This window comes from Leiobunum rupestre, chromosome 7 (assembly GCF_980474605.1).
Source record: "Leiobunum rupestre chromosome 7, qqLeiRupe1.1.hap1, whole genome shotgun sequence".
NCBI classification, from domain to species: domain Eukaryota; kingdom Metazoa; phylum Arthropoda; class Arachnida; order Opiliones; family Sclerosomatidae; genus Leiobunum; species Leiobunum rupestre.
In genome coordinates, this window is record NC_143390.1 from 29787070 (window position 1) to 29803076 (window position 16007).

The window sequence follows — 16007 nt, forward strand, 5'->3', positions numbered from 1 at the left end:
ATCTGGTGTATATTAAGAGGGTTGCAAAAGGTCTAGCTACGCCACTGTATTTATGTATGCTTTTTCGATAATAGCAATGTTAGATAGTAAGCAGACGACTGCTAAAAAGGTTTCAAAGTTCCCCCGTTAGTGACGTAAGGGAGTACTTCAATTTCATTGGTTGAATTTCAAATAGTTGTATATCCCAAAAATCGTTCACTTACCCGAAAACATTTGCCTGTTTGCTGTTCACACTTCATAATTCACTGACAATTAGTTGGAGAAATTTGGTGTCCAAACTAATTAAACGTTGCATAGTCTGAACGTCCCTTTAAGACCCTACTTTTGGAAACTTCCCATACAAAATTTCACCGAGCAGTTGCACGACCAAAATTGCGCAGTGTAAACGCTCCAGTACTATCTCCTGACAATTGTTCTTCCTTTATTGGCCCAAAAATAGGCGAGCAAATTTTCAATTTGAAAATCCTCCAAAATCCGAAAATGCATTATATTTCTTAAAGTTGTTAGTTTTCCGGAAAAATTAAATGCAGAAAAAATTCCGGAAATTTTCCGGAAAATGTTTCGCAAATTAGAAAAATGAAAAATTGAAACATATATTAATTTTTAAGGGTTTTAATTCCAGATTAGTTTTGAGGTTTAGTTTTGCTTTTGGATTCGACAAAATAAGGCGGAAATGCCGCGAAATTTAAATTTGTGAACAATATTAGACTAATCCTGGAATTAAAACCCTTTTTTTTTAGGGAAAATAAGGAAAAGTTTTCGGGAAAAAAGGCTTCGGTAATTTTCTGGGAAATTTTCCGACTTACAACTTATTTCTTGTCGATAGAAATACCCGATTCTAATCAAAATATTTTTTACTCTAACAGCAGTCACAATTTTATACATCACTTGATTGAGAGCTAAATTTAAAATCAGCTAAACTAATACCCAAGGCACCACCTTAGGCCTAAGTCATCAAGCGACTTTTAAAGCCATTAATCCAGGTGGCCGGGTTACCACGCGTAGGAGGGTGGTGACAGCCCTCCACGCCACGCGAGTCAACAGCTCCCTACACTTACTCACGGCCAACTTTGATCACGCGCTGTTCGCGCTACAGCGGCCAACCCATTTGTTGAACTTTCTATGTTAACCTATTTAAAAGATATCTGTATGGTTTGAGCGCCCCTAGCGGAATATTACTTTTAGAATAGTTTTAGCATTGAAGCCAAAATAAAAACGAGCGTGGCGCTGAACTTCTACAGGTTGTACAGGTTGTAGTACAGTTTATAGGGGAAAAATCCTTGCTCACGGAATTTCGACGAATGGGTTGGCCGCTGTGGCGTGAGAGATCAAAGTTGGCCGTGACTTACTAAAAGGACACACCGGCGTTTGAATTCAGCCAGTTTCCCGCGCTTGTCTCCAGAATATGATTGGTCGTATGTGCTCCCACGTGGCCGAATTTTTTCAAACGCCGGTGTGGCCTTTTAATTTCCTGTCGCTAAGTATAAAATTAATTCGAATCTATCCGAATTAACGCCTAAAATTATCCATTATTCTTCTAAGCCCGATGGAAAGCGATTGAGCAAATAAGAGAGGTTAAACACCCTCAGTGACCCGACGTGAAGGTCAGGTCGAAACGTCTAGACTCACACGATACTTTTTACTTCCATACGTTTCGCCAAGATAACTTGGCAATGCCGTTAAATTATACCCATTACCGGAATTTACTGAACCTCCCTGGTAATATAGCGACTCGTTATAAATTGGATTGCGAAATCCCGAATCTCGCTCGTCTTAAAATCGATTCGAATCGTAACGGGTAATTGCAATTATTATCCTAGAAATCGCAACAAGTCGAGCGATAAAAATTCATCTCCTATAGCTCGGGACCTCCAAATAACAAAAAAAAATGAGATAAAACCCTATTTGCATACACGGAGAAAAACTAGAAGATTTCGTTTTATTTCCAGTTTCGCCAAAAAAAAATTACGCGGGGGAATGGTAGGACGTGGGAGGGGGGAGAAAAAATATTTCTGGCAAGAAAACTTTTTATTACGCTTGGTTGCGATGAGACGCGCGTATTGTTGGAGGCGACTAGACTCGGCAGCGTTAACAACGGCCGAATGAAGGCCAAGTATCTTTCGCCTTCCACTATAGATAAAGGATTGTAAGAGGTTGCCAGGATTATACGTTATATCCAATTTAGCCAAATACCTTTCCCGCCCCCTTCGGAGACGCAACAGAAGGCTTTTTCGTGTACTGGGGATAGAGAAACATTTTAAAGAAAATAAGGGTATCTATATTTAAATGCAAAATCAATGCGGAGTATTTTTAGTAGGTGAGGGGGGGGGGGTAATTCGGAATATCACAGAAATATTACTCGATTTCTGATTTGTTTTGGCCGGCTTTGTATTTTGTTTGCCTGGCAGCCGTGTTCCTCCACACGGAAAATGGCGGACGTTTGCGCCGCCGCAATATTTTACTAAACTGATCGGCGGCTTTTTCGACCGTTATTTTGAGTTATCGTGAACGAAATACGCGGGTAGTTTCGTGATTTCCGGCAGAAAAACCACGCCCCTTCGCTTTTCCTCGTGTAATCTTTACAGCCTTTCTCTCAGTAAGGGGTGCAAGCACTACGGCAGTGTTGCCAATGTGTGGTTTTGTGGGATTTTTAGCGATTTTTTAGGCTGTGTCGGATAAAGGGATTTTTAAGCGAAAATCATTGATTTTGTGGGATTTTTTACCTTGATTTTGTTTTAAAACCAATATTTCCGAAAACAATATCTAGCTTTTTTTTTGTCATATAGCCCTATCTTTTTGTGAATCAAATCGAATTAAAAAATTTGTAATTGTTTTTTTATTTAATTTTTTTCCCGTGCTAGTCTACGAAACTAGAAAATATTTGTCATGTTTTCCGCTGAGTTTTGGGAGTGGGCGTGGCTAAAAATAGTCCCGAGTAAACATAATTAACAAATTGTTTTGGGATACATTTTAGTATTTTCAAAATTCTGGTCATCATTTGAAATGACGTTAAGCCTTGGCTATAACGAACCGGGTGAAGCGATTTCGCACGTGTGAACCTAGGAGCAACAAACACAACACCCCACACAAGGAGAACGCAACCCGTCAAAAGTCGTGGATTTTCTTGTGTACATTTTTCATTGGCTAGACGGTTTAGCGCCTGCTGCCGTCGGAAATTGTCTTTCCCCCCGCCCGTAAAACGTTCAGCGTAAAGGCTCGTGACGCTCGTCCAATGAAATTCGTACACAACCCTTCGTTAGCGTGTTTAAAGGCTAGCTGCGTTCTCCTTGTTTTGTTGCTCCTAGGTGTGAACCAAGATTTAACGTCGGCGGTCAAACTGGCATTCAAACCGACCTAAACTGGGTTTTAAGCGAGATCGTGGGTCCAAGCCCAGCAAGTACCCGTAGGCGTACTTTCCTTTTTAATTAATTCCATCCCAGTTTTTATCAGAACGTATTTCCGGCTAAGATTCTTTTTTCCTATCAGCGCGGAATCACGGCTCGCCCACATTTGAAGAATGGCTTAACAGCTGTTTGCCGACCTAAACTTTCACTAAGCTTTAAATATTTGGCGGGTATTAACGGGGTAGGGTGCCTACCCTTGAAAAAAAAGGAGAGAAAAAGGTTGAACAAATGCTAATATTGAATCTTCGAAGTCGGAGTCTTTGGCGAGTCGTGACTAATTTGTTCGTACTTAGCGGGCCAATAATAACTGAAAACAATTTTCAAAGCGTACGGCGAAATCACGCTTTCCAAACAAAAGAAAATAAGATTTTGCGTTTTCCGCTTTTGTACGGACACGCGTGAAGAGAACCCAGCTGCCTAATTTTGATTCCAAAATATTCTTCGAAAAATACGAGTCTTGCCTACGTAAAAATATATACCGTGTCTCTAGGATTGAAGAAAATAAATAACCCTAATTTGAATATAATTAAAACGTGATTGTACGATTTGAAATAATGGTAAAAAAGGGTTAAAATTCAAGGCGAAATCGCGAAAAATAATTTAAAAAAAAACGCGGCTTTCGAAAAAGGGGCAGATCTTTTTCGTGTTTTTTTCGATCGGAGGGTCCGGCCATTTTTTGGCAAAGAAAACTAGAGGGGGAAAAATAAAATAAAACTCTAGATGCCTCGAGGGACTGAAAACGTCGCGGATAAATATTGAAAACCAACAAAAAAAAGAAATTGTTTGGAAAGAGGAAAGCTTTGAATTTAAATAAGATTTTCGGAAAACGGTCTACATTATACGCTTCCCACTTTTTTATTCGGCCAAATACGAGTATGGTAGCACCGTAGTTGCGATACCTTTAGGGACCGAGCCGGTAAAGGCCGCCATAAGATCAAGGTTGGTATCGAAGGCGCTTATAATAATAGATCACATAACGTTATAATAAATTTATTGGGCGTAACGATCATCTATACAAAATATAACGAAATAGCCAAATTGAAACCCCGCGCGATTTAAACCCTAAAATGTACACGTATAGGCGGCCTTACGAATTGACTATAAGGTCCTAAATGTTGTAAGGAGATATAAAGAGAGCCGGTTCACCCACTCGCGTCGCTATAAATACTGAAATATATGGAATAAAAAGGTGAAATGACAGACGCCTTCTCAAATGACAGTTTCGTCCAATTGATCCCATTCTTTGCGTTGGTGTCTCAAAGCGTCCACGATCAAGGTAATGATTTCGGAATTAATGGAACCCCGTCCTCGGGCTCTCTGGGCCACTTCCAGAGCCGTCCACTCTTCGTCGACGCTGGTTCTGATGTGGATGTTTCCTTTTCCGGCCTGCAAAAGGGCCCGGACCACGCGTGTCGAACCGTTCTCGATGGCGATATGCAGAGCGGTCTTGCCCCGGGCATTCCGGCAATTGGCGTCCGTTTCCGGATGCGTTATTAGAGACCTGACGATGATGGGGTAGTTTTTGCTGGCGGCCAAGTGCAAGGGCGTGTCCAGGTAAGAGTCGACGGCGTTGACGTTGGGCCTTCTCTCCAATAGCGCCGTTACCAATTCAGTCATGCCCTTTCGAGCGGCGTAGTGCAGAGCGGTCTGCCCGTAACGGTCCGCCAAATCCAAATCGCTGTTTTTCGAGATAAGCAGTTTAGCCACCGGAACGTTGCCCTTCTCGATGGCGCACAACAGAGGGGTCAAGCCGCAGACGTTCTGCGAGTTGAGGTTGGCTCCGGCATCCAGCAGAATCTGGGCCGCTTCGACGCACGATTTCTGACCTTGACACACTCGGTGCAAGGGAGTTTCCCTATTTATGGGAAATAATTAGAGCGAATATTTCCAAAATATATTCCGAAAGATAGACAGGAAGGGAAACTTGATAAGTCTAGCCTCCAAATTTCATACTAGATAAATTTAAAGTTACTTTGACATATTAATAACTGACGTTTACTAGACAATCTGATCAAACTACAGCGACGAGGATATACGTAAATCAACCAATTAATTAGGTTGAGGGTACTTAGCAAAATAGTCTCGGAATAACGATAAGGTCTGACAAGAGAGACTAGGAACTGAAGAGATGAAATGATAGATAGATATTGGAGATATTGTTACAACTACGTAATTAATTTTCCGTGTTTCTTAGAAAACCTAGGGTCCAATTATTAGTCAACTATTGACCGCGTAAGTCATATATATGGGATTTATATCATTAGGCCTAGGTTTGGGAATTGGTTTACAAATTCCACGAATGAGACTTATCACTTACATTTGATGATTCTTGGTATCGACGATGGCCTTAGCGGCCAAATCCTCCAAGAGGGCGAACAGGATTTTTTCCTGGGCGACGGAAGCCGCGACGCAGGCTTTGGCCAAAATATGCAGGGGTGATTGTCCGCTCAGATTATCCCTAATATTGGGGTCCAAACTCTTATCGTCCAAAAGTAATCGAACAATGTCGTAATGTCCCAATCGAAGCGACAAATGCAGAGGTCCCTCGCCTTGGGCGCTACTGACGTTGACGTTGACTCCTTTACCCAGTAGTACTCTGACGGCGGCGATACTGCCCAGTTGACAGGCTTCCAACAGAGGGGCCCATCCTTTGCGATTCCAATCGGGCTCGTCGGGATTCACCCCGGAATCCAACAATCTCTTCAGAGTCTCCATATCGGCTCTGGCGATCGCGTAATGCAAACTGTTACTGGACGCCATCGCGTAATCCATTTCTATGATTAGAATTGGAAAGCGAGCGGCTCTTTTAATGGCGAAAATATCTTCAAGGACGTCTTGACGTCTTCGTTTGATTCATCTTTCCCCTTCTTGGCGTTTTTTTTTAAAAAGAGAGACTTTATATAACAATAATATCTCCGTCTCGATTCTTCAAAAACCGTCAGTCGAATGAAATGGCCACGCGTTTTCTGGAAAGAAATGAATAAACGGTTAACCCGATTTTGTTATCAGAAACAGCCGCGCGAAGGATTGCTGACGATGAGTAACCTCCATCCAGAACTCTTTCCCGTTCTCATTCGGTTGAAACAATAACAAGACACTTACATTTTTCTCTAAGGTCAACAACTAATCTTAGGAGTAAAGCGTTTGTCGGAACTCGGAGCTGAAGACGAACGCGTCCGATCGACAAATCGAACAGAAACAAAATTAGCCGGTTTCGCCCAGTATAAGCGAGGGAGAGGGAGGGGGGCATTAAAAGTTTTGAGAAGACGAAAAAAGAGTTGCGTATATAGTCGAGCCGGATGACCCGATAGCCAGAGGAGGGGATGGAAAAGCGAAACCCGCTCTCTTAAGTAGAAACGTACGAGTTCCCCTCCATCCACAACAAGAACCTCGTCACTAGTAAGTACATCCAGCAAAATAGCGCCGGCTAAAACCGTTTTAGTAAAAATACCCTTTGAAGAGACGGGAGAAGAGAAAATATTGCGTCCCCCTTCAGATCCCCAGTACAACGGAGAAGTTTTGCCCTTTTTTTCATATCCATCTCTTCATCCGTTTCCTTCTTCCGCCCCGGGGTGGTACAGGTTGTTCCACGGGGGATTTAAACCAACTACTATCACCCGCAATAGCTACGGGATAAAACAGAACAAGGTCCCCCTCACGCTATCATTTTGGTACTTTATTATGCCCCGCGCTTAATCTAATAGCCGTGGAAAATTAAAGATACCTCAATGACATTAATGGTAATGCGATGATGGTTGGGGTTCAAAGTCAAGTAACGAGAGAATACGTGACAATATTATTTTCAGTCGTAGTTATGTCCGCGGAGGCGGGTAGGAAAAAAAAATCCGATCGAAGTCAACTTTAGATCGATAATATAATATATATAAAAATCACGTATTACTACCCACAAATTTTTACCGAGAATTTGACGAAATGGTACACTCTAAATGACAAACTTGAAAAAAGAGCGGCCTCTTAAAAACAATCAGAATAAGAACTATCTACAACCGTAATTAGAGAAACGGCTCATCTTTATTTAACTTGTAATACCCCCCCCCCCCCTTCCTTTATAATATTTCATCTTGAAATAAGTGGAAAAGAAAATTAGTTTGAGGCCATACCCCGAAAAGATCCCCACCCCATTAATTCGGCCAAAATGACTTCGCGAGAAGAAAATAATGTACATTTCATTTCCTCAAATGTACAGAACTTAATACGTATAACGCGTAGGTTGGGTTCTTGTTGAGAAAAAATAGTGGTATAATTGCATCCGATAGTTACGCGCAAAAAATGTGGAGGGTAAACCTGTTCTTATCTTCATCTGTGGTCCCCCTCACTGGTAAACCCCTTCCCGTTTTACGAGACCCTCCTCGCAACAAACCCCAACAAAATATGCGAAAATATATTGCTTATGAATAATAATTACCACCTTTTTATTATTTAAAACCGCGTTAATATTTTTTCACTTTAAGGCGCCGCTTTAGCGGTTACCTTCTTTAATATAATTTAAGACCCCCAAAATACTACAACGTCCAGCGAACTGTTAGTTAATCGCGGCATAGATAAATTATTTTATAAACAGTAGAAAACGACCATCTTTAACCGCGCATTATACATAACGTTAAACAGTGTAGAATTAACGTTTTCCGGAGCTTTGAACGTAACTATCCGCTAACCCTCCCCCTTAAATATACAAATGGAAGATAAAAAATGGTTTCGGTTTAATCTTTAGGCTACCCTAAAAGAGGCCAACTATTTTTATTCGTACTTATGCCGGGAAAAAAAGCGTTATCATGTTGAGGGGAGGTGGGGTACTGTCTTCTATAACGTTACAAGTATAAAATGAAACGTATAAATTTGAGGGAAAACGGCTTATCAGGCTCAAAAGGAGCTACGAAATTTTCACGACTGAGAAACTGACCTCTTAACCTTCAAATTTCAACTCATTGTAAAAACAGGTTCCTCAAAAACGCCACAGCTAATAACAAACCAGCCTCCTTCCAAAAAAAACGTGGCGGCGGGTAGAAACAGTGTCAACGACTTAAAATGCAAACGCCTTATTAGTAGAAACATTCACCTTTGCCCCATTCAACAAATCATTTGTTTTTTTGAAAGAGCAATCGAGGCAAACGCCAAATCTTAATAGGAGCATGTATAAATAAATTATGTCTTAAATTATTTCACCGTGCTTGAAAAGTAAGAAATAACTTTTGGGCTTAAAAATTATAAACTAACCTTTAGTGGCGCCAAAAACTGTTAGATGACCTGATTAGCGTTGCTGTTTCTATTTTTCAGTTGTTTTTACAAAAACAAGGTGGCGCCAAATACTGTGTATTTTAATAATTCAATTATAATAATAATAATTTCTTTTATATCATGTAGTGGCGCCGGGTTGCCATTTGGGCGAAAAGTCGCCCAAATTGGGCTACTTTCAAACCGATTGGAGACAAAAAAAAGCTTGGGCTATTCGGTCTCTTTTATCTTCAGTAGATAAATGGGCGACAAATGGAGCTACTTTGAAATAAAGTTTGGGCGACTTTCTCAAAAACGACCTGGCAACGTTGCCTGAAGGGGTAAGGAAATACATTAAAACCCGAAATGTTCGGAATTCGTGCCGCCAACTAAACTTTTAGATGCATTTAACCAATCATTGTATAACTAATTAATGTAACTTGTAAATTTTTTAATAAAATGATTGGTCTGATTTCAAAAATTAGCTTAAGTGAGCTTCTACTATTTGTTTATTGTTTTATTTTGGGTGACAATTTGGCTACTTAAGAAAGACTGAAATTAATTTGGCCGACCAATTGGGCTACTTTGAAATAAAGTTTGGGCGACTTTCTCAAAAATGACCTGGCAACGCATTATGGCGCAATTAAGAAAGATTGAATTTAATTTGGCCGACCAATTGGGCTACTTTGAAATAAAGTTTGGGCGACTTTCTCAAAAACAACCTGGCATCGCATTATGAGCGACTTTCTCAAAAACAACCTGGCAACGCATTATGGGCGCATTAAAAGCCTTTGCCTAGGCACCAAACACGCTGGCTAACCAAGGACAGTAGATACAGGGACGAGAAAGCAGGGGGAAAAAATTCGATTTTAAACGTCTTCATATTCACGGGGAGTTAGACGTAAACAAAACCGCGGCCATTGTTAAGACGTGGTTCACCATGGACAGTATTATTGTAGTTATTTTTTACCATTTTGATGTTAAATTAAAAATAAAACTATGAGCGTAAATAAAAAAATGCCTATTTGTTTTGAACACTTAAGCGTCGTCAAGAACCGCTAAAATTAGGTGACCACCATTTTTTTTGTTTACAACTAACTCTCCTCGCGTTTAGGTCGTTTTAGGTGATATATTCCAACAGAGTCCGCCAATACACTTTCTCGTCCCTGTATCTACTGTCCTTGGGCTAATCTTTGAAATTTGACTTAAAAGTTACAAACCTAACTTTTGACTTTTTGTCTATATTTTGGGTTTTTCTCAATTTTATTTAAAATTTCTGTACATCCCAAATTGGTGGTAGTTTACAGTGGTCATCATCATGACTGTTCCTCTTCAACCTGCTCCGTCTGCGCCTGTAAAGTTTGTATTTGGACAGACGTCGAACCAGGAACTGTTGATGTCAAAAATACGGGTGTCGGATTGCCTTGACCACCCTGAGAAATTTGCTGGATCTGATAAACAGTCTGTAACAAAATTTTAACGTTGAAATGAAGAATTTACAAATTAAACATTCTTTAGTACTGACCCTAGCCTGTTGTTGTTGAACTTGTACTTGTTGCGCAGCGGGTGATTGAATTATAACTGGCTGTTGAGCATTTGCGGCTTGATTAGTTTGTCCTTGAAGCTGCATTTGTATAAGTTGTAACTGCGCTTGATTTAGTTGGATCTAAAAAATTTAAGATTTTGTTCATATACAATTAAGCCCTACTAAAATGTAATTTTAGACCACAAGGTCATTTACGGAATTTCAATTTACAGGAATGTGTTGAATTTCTCCATTGCTGTTCATAACTTGCTGAAGGATTTGAATTCCTCCAGTTTGCGCCAACTGACCAGAGGGTAACTGTAGAACTTGTTGGGTAGCTTGATTCCCTTGCTGAACTTGCACTTGAACTTGCGTAGTCTGCCCAGCTTGGGCTGTTCCATCCGCTGATACCTGATGGGTGTTATAATCTCGATCAAATTACTAATATTTTCATTTGAGGAATCAATCGGGGTCTTACAGCTTGTAGTTGTAACATAGAAGGAACTGATAATGTAGGACTTGCAGTTTGCACAGAGACAGGTTGGGTCGTCGCCGCTTGTATTATTTGAATTTGTTGTGGTTGAGAAGTCGCTTGCGCCTGTTGAGCCGGCTGGTTATTTTGTTGGGATTGGGCTGGCTGTTGAACTTGTTGGGTAGCAACAGCGCCGACGGTAGCTGTTGGTGTTTGCTGTTGCTGTAGAGCAGCTTGGTGCTGTTGAGCCAACTGGAAATAATACTGAACTTGATCGGCAGGGATGGTTGCCGTTGTTGAATTTGCACTAGTATTGTTTGTAGCTCTGCCATTATCTTCCTGTCTTTTGGTGGGTTTTAATTCGTCACGAGGAACAATGTCAATTAAGAAATCAAATTGGTCATATTTTGTAATGGCCATTGCAATATCGTTTCTTTGAAGGGTTCTACGTTTATTATCCTCGGTATGAATCCAAGCTCTCAGTGATAATTCAGTGATAAATATTTCAGCAGCTTTGGCAAACAAAACAGGCGCTTCTGCGCTTATCATCTGACAAAAATTAAGAAAAAACTTTGAATGTCTTTTTAAAATGTTGAAAGTTAAAATGTTATCACCTTAACGTCATCATCTAGTTTCATGATTTTCTTTATTCGAGCCAAAGGCAGTTCTTGGTTTTTAAAATCGTTCTATGCACAATAAAGATATGTTATTTATTACACTATGAACAATTGGATGGATGTAAATATATGCCTACAGAGCTTAAATTCCGTATATCTTCCATACTCCGTGTCCAAAATGAATCAAGCAATTGATGCGCTTCAGTCATAGTGGCAGAGCTGACATAGCTTACTTCCGATTGTGACATCGTGTTAATATGTTTAATTAATCTATTAAATAATTAAATAAATGTCATTCAATATAAAACTGTAGCTTACACAGTGTGAAAAATAAGCCTTTGCAAATCCAAATGTTAAGTACCGTAATAATAAAAATAGTACCACGTGCAAATTACAAACTTTTGAATTTCTTTTTTTAAGTAAATAACGTTGATTTAGAATTGAGTGTAAAATTAAATACCAAAAGATTATACCCAAACGCTAAAAAAATGTCAAAAAGAAAAGGAACTCTCTTTTCGAAATAATGCAACCTTAATCATGTCCCAGACCCTACCGATGGCGCCAAAAAGTTCGAAATATTTTAGCGCCATCTGCCCAGAGATCCTGGCAGTTATAGAGATGCGAAACTCCCTATACCCTAAGCAAACCAGTTTTTTTCAAATTTTTGCCGATCGCAGCGACGCCTGTACGTGGGGAGTAATCGCAGAGATCCTAGGATTGTTACATTGAGTTGGGAATAAATAGAGGTACAACTAAATCTAGCTGGCGCGGGACCAATTTCGTTCCATAATTAAGGAGACTTTATCAACTTTATCGTTCTACCGTGGCGGCATCTGTCTCTAGTGGTGGCAACTATATTGCAATTGAATTTTTTTGCGAATCTGATGCGAAATTGAAATGTATGATTTCTCGTAACAAAAAAACCTTTGAAGTTGTTTAAAAATAATTTTATTCTGTCAACACGATCCTTTTTAACTCAAGTTACGGTGAGTTAGCTAATAATTATTTATTTTTAGCCATATAACTTTACAAAATATAGATGGCGCTACCACCTAATTATAAAGATGAATTTCGTACAGTCTTCTCAGAACAGGTCCCGCGTAACCATGAAATCGTAATTGTAATTCTAGCAGTATTATTCCCAATTCAATGGATTGTTACCGTTGTTTACATTTTTTTGGGGCTAACGCCAACGAAGAAGAAACCAAGTTGAAACTGGAATTGAACTATAATTTATTAGTTTAAGTATTTTTTTATACATTAGTATATATTTAAAATTTATTTGAAATAAAGTTCATATTTTAACTGTTTATCATTTTAAAATATTTTAGGCCTTGTTTAACCACAATAAAGAAATAAGAAACAGGATTTTTGAGAAATTAGGACTAAATCAAGGATTTACGCTAATATTTTAAAGTTTGTTAATATTTAGTGATTAACTTTAAGTAACTTTCGATCTAAACGTTTCTGGGCCTTGTTATATTTATGGTTTAGGTTATGTTTTTCCAAAGTGCTGTGAATGGAAAATCGTACAAAAACTTGATTATGTTTTCCAAATATTCTACGCAGGTGATACGCTGTTCTAGTACCCGTTTCCTAGATTCTGATATGAAATTGTTATTAAATCAAATACCTTATATAAATGTATTATATTATTATACCAGAGTTTGTATCACAATTCCTGAGGTTGTTTATTTCTAACTGGTCTTTGTTATGTTTGTTTGAGCTACTAATATTATTAGCGCAATGGTCATTTCCTTTAAAAAACACTGTGTAATTTAGCTGTACTTAAAAAAATAGTAATTATAATTTATTTTTACTTTTCAATGCCTGCCTATAATCCTTAGAAAATAGGGTAGGAATAGCTGTTGGTGTTATTCTATTTCTGGTTTTATTGTTCATGAAACAAGACTCCTCAAAATGCAGGGCACATATTTTATTATTATTATGTAGATAATTGGTATCTTTTTCAAAAAGATCGCGTCTTGCTACATTTTTTAGCCATTGTTTTGAACTGTATTTTGAAAAACAAAGATTAAAATGTAACTCTAATTAAAATAACTTATGTTATATCCCACCGTTCTTTTTCTTTTGGAAACTTAAATAAAGAAATTACAAAAAATCGCTGAACAATAGGTTCCAGGCATTTTAAAACTTTATTTCGAAAATAAAACGCGTTTACAATTTTTGCGTCTCTCGGCTTGAAACGGGCGCTTCCTTCCGGCCGAAGGGCGGCGCTGATGCTTGCATTTTTTTGTCAGGTTTTCGGCGGAGTTTCGCATCTCTATAACTGCCAGGATCTCTGATCTGCCTCTCCTCCACAGGAATAAATTGTAGACAATTCATCTAAACCGCTTTACAAATTACATAGTCTTTTATCATCTAAACGTAAAAATAAGAAGTGTTAAAAGTGTTGTTTAGTATGTTTTGTAAAAGATATTAAAAGTTATGTTGAAAACAAAACCTTTTTATGTTCTTTAAAAAAACAAATGCGTGAAATATAAAGTGAGCTCTTTCAAACAATAATAATGGCAAATCACTACGATATACCCTCATGGTAATATCCATAGAAACATCATTGTATTACAATGATTGTAAATATGCCGTTTAAAGTGTCATTATTAATTTAAATTCTCTAATACTAGGGCTGGGAAACCCTCGATAGGATTGCATTTGGACGTTTTAAAAGGGGATAGATTGATACAAGTATGTCTAACATATATTAGCCAAAACATACTATGCACTTCCTTTCGGACGCTGGGACTCTAAAATTCTTACAGCTAGAGCCGGAAAAAAAAGTGCTATATTAAAATAGTGATAATTTTAGGCGTCCATGTGTTAAGCATATTCAACTGGACGTTATGTACTTTCTAACAATATGTGTAATTGTCAAAAGAAATTTAATTTATAACAAGTTTTTACCATTATAGAAACTTATGATCGATGAAAAGAAATGTTACTTATTTGGAAGAAATGCGCAGCTAAATGATTTTGTCATTGACCATGCCTCATGCTCCAGGGTTCATTCTGCTCTTGTATATCACAAGCATCTAAACAGAGCTTTTTTGGTCGACTTGGGAAGCAGTACGTATTTCTCTAGAGTGCCTTTAAGGTAAAATCCTTAGAGATTGTCAGTCAAATTAAAATAACCTCAGATTTTAAGTTAGGGATTAGATGAAACATTTAAAAAATTAAATGTAACTATATAAAACTAAATTTTTTAAAAACTATGCAGCGCATGGGACATTCATAGGAAGCGTGCGATTAGAAAAACAAAAACCAACCCAACTTCCAGTTGACAGTGTTTTCCATTTTGGGGCTTCCACGAGAAATTACATTCTCAGGGAAAGACCCCACAAGGGAACAAGAACCACTGATGAATTGGGCGAAGAAATTGAAGGAGGGCTTTTGGGGTTACCCGAGACAGAAACCGAACTTGATGTAAATAAAATCTACAACCAGCCCCTCATAATCAACTAAAAATGAGATTTATCTTTAGAACTTGACAGAGTTCAACACCGCCCATAATAGGAGAATTTCAATGCTTGGAATACCTGATGATGAAATAAAACCACCAAATCGCAAGAGGAAAGGAATTAACATTACATTTCGTGATGAGGAGGATATAATTAACCCCGGTATAAACCAACAATACTCTGGATAAATTTACTCGAAACTAAAATAAGATTTGATAAATTTACTCGAAACAAAAATAATATTTGATAAATTTACTCTTAAACTAAAGATTCGATAAATTTACTCTAAACTAAAATAAGATTTGATAAATTTTACTCAAAACTAAAATAAGATTTGATAAATTTACTCAAAACTAAAATAAGATTCGATAAATTTACTCAAAACTATAATAAGATTCGATAAATTTACTCAAAACTAAAATAAGATTTGATAAATTTACTCGAAACTAAAATAAGGATATTATTTTCAGAGGATGTTGATCCATCTGTAGGGAAATTCCGCAATCTAATCCACACGGCTGTTATACCAACTAAAGTAACTAAACATTTGGCTAAGTTAAAGAGAGCAGGAGCATTATTTATTTTATTTATTTATTATCTTAGAAACTAAAAACAGAAGGATCGCTGATGGGTGTAATGAGTAACGATAGGAGAGCGGATCATTACAGCTCTTACCATGGTCAAAACTTTGGGAAAGATCATGATAACATGTCCCACATCAACCCTCTGTTCTCTCCGACATTATCTGCTAAACTTGGGATACACCTTCCTAATCCTGCCCCTGATGTTGAACTGGCTCCTATTGAAGAAGAAATTCAACCAGTCACTCTTGTTCCCAATTCAGTTCGTACGCAAGAGACGAATATGCCCCCTGAACCCAGGAAAAAGAAATATGCCAAAGAAGCCTGGCCAGGGAAGAAACCTGTGCCATCACTGCTGGTTTAATAACAAACCAGTTGCATTACCATATAATTTGAATCTGATTAGTTTCGTCGTTACCTGTAAGAAGTATTCGTGAGACTGCCGTTTCATAGTGCTTTACGCAAAAGGAGGGAATTTACCACTTTTTACTGACATTTTTACTCAGAACGCAAAGCCCTACAAAAGTTACGATGAACTTTGGAAGGTCGCCTCCACATGGTAAATAAATGTACATAATAGCGTAATTACCAGCTACGAATACTTGTGCATATTACACGTAGCAAGAAGATTTAAAAGCTCTTTGACTTGGAAATTTTTCCATTTTGAATGTATCATTGCTTATCATTTCATTCATTAAAC

At 38.2% G+C, this 16007-nt stretch overlaps 3 protein-coding genes across 9 annotated transcripts; 1 reads left to right on the plus strand and 2 right to left on the minus strand.

Annotated features, from left to right (window-relative positions):
* Positions 1–4378: 4378 nt before the first annotated feature.
* Positions 4379–8573, minus strand: LOC149936008 (uncharacterized). Of its 7 annotated transcripts, none has more exons than XM_090181168.1 (3): positions 8482–8573; positions 5722–6370; positions 4379–5259 (listed from the first exon to the last, which is right to left on the minus strand). In XM_090181168.1, exons 2-3 carry the CDS (start codon positions 6174–6176, stop codon positions 4614–4616), a joined length of 1101 nt encoding a protein of 366 aa, XP_090037294.1. In that variant the 5' UTR covers positions 6177–6370; positions 8482–8573; the 3' UTR covers positions 4379–4613. The 7 variants fall into 7 exon arrangements, with proteins under 7 accessions (XP_090037294.1, XP_090037293.1, XP_090037297.1 ...); XM_090181167.1 differs by lacking the exon at positions 8482–8573 and adding an exon at positions 8326–8467; XM_090181171.1 differs by lacking the exon at positions 8482–8573 and adding an exon at positions 8173–8190.
* Positions 8574–9868: 1295 nt separating this feature from the next.
* Nf-YC (nuclear factor Y-box C) lies at positions 9869–11759 on the minus strand. Its single transcript, XM_090181045.1, has 7 exons — positions 11612–11759; positions 11388–11520; positions 11248–11319; positions 10640–11182; positions 10393–10572; positions 10162–10302; positions 9869–10099 (listed from the first exon to the last, which is right to left on the minus strand). Exons 2-7 carry the CDS (start codon positions 11496–11498, stop codon positions 9953–9955), a joined length of 1194 nt encoding a protein of 397 aa, XP_090037171.1. The 5' UTR covers positions 11499–11520; positions 11612–11759; the 3' UTR covers positions 9869–9952.
* Positions 11760–13626: 1867 nt separating this feature from the next.
* On the plus strand, positions 13627–16004 carry NiPp1 (nuclear inhibitor of protein phosphatase 1). Its single transcript, XM_090153216.1, has 7 exons — positions 13627–13807; positions 13896–13956; positions 14181–14334; positions 14486–14691; positions 14750–14888; positions 15197–15261; positions 15330–16004. The coding sequence occupies exons 1-7, from the start codon at positions 13779–13781 to the stop codon at positions 15669–15671; spliced, it is 996 nt and encodes a 331-aa protein (XP_090009342.1). The 5' UTR covers positions 13627–13778; the 3' UTR covers positions 15672–16004.
* The last annotated feature ends 3 nt before the right edge of the window (positions 16005–16007 follow it).

Bases quoted from the DNA above. Each gene is read 5' to 3' on its own strand.
- LOC149936008 (XM_090181168.1), bottom strand. From the start codon at position 6,176: ATGGATTACGCGATGGCGTCCAGTAACAGTTTGCATTACGCGATCGCC. The intron at 5,260-5,721 runs GTAAGTGATAAG...TCCCATAAATAG, and splicing joins GATACCAAGAATCATCAAAT to GGAAACTCCCTTGCACCGAG.
- Nf-YC (XM_090181045.1), bottom strand. From the start codon at position 11,498: ATGTCACAATCGGAAGTAAGCTATGTCAGCTCTGCCACTATGACTGAA. The intron at 10,303-10,392 runs GTAAATTGAAAT...TAAATTTTTTAG, and splicing joins GAGAAATTCAACACATTCCT to ATCCAACTAAATCAAGCGCA. The intron at 10,100-10,161 runs GTCAGTACTAAA...ATTTTGTTACAG, and splicing joins TTCAACAACAACAGGCTAGG to ACTGTTTATCAGATCCAGCA.
- NiPp1 (XM_090153216.1), top strand. From the start codon at position 13,779: ATGGCAAATCACTACGATATACCCTCATG. The intron at 13,808-13,895 runs GTAATATCCATA...CTCTAATACTAG, and splicing joins CACTACGATATACCCTCATG to GGCTGGGAAACCCTCGATAG. The intron at 14,692-14,749 runs GTAAATAAAATC...ATTTATCTTTAG, and splicing joins AGACAGAAACCGAACTTGAT to AACTTGACAGAGTTCAACAC.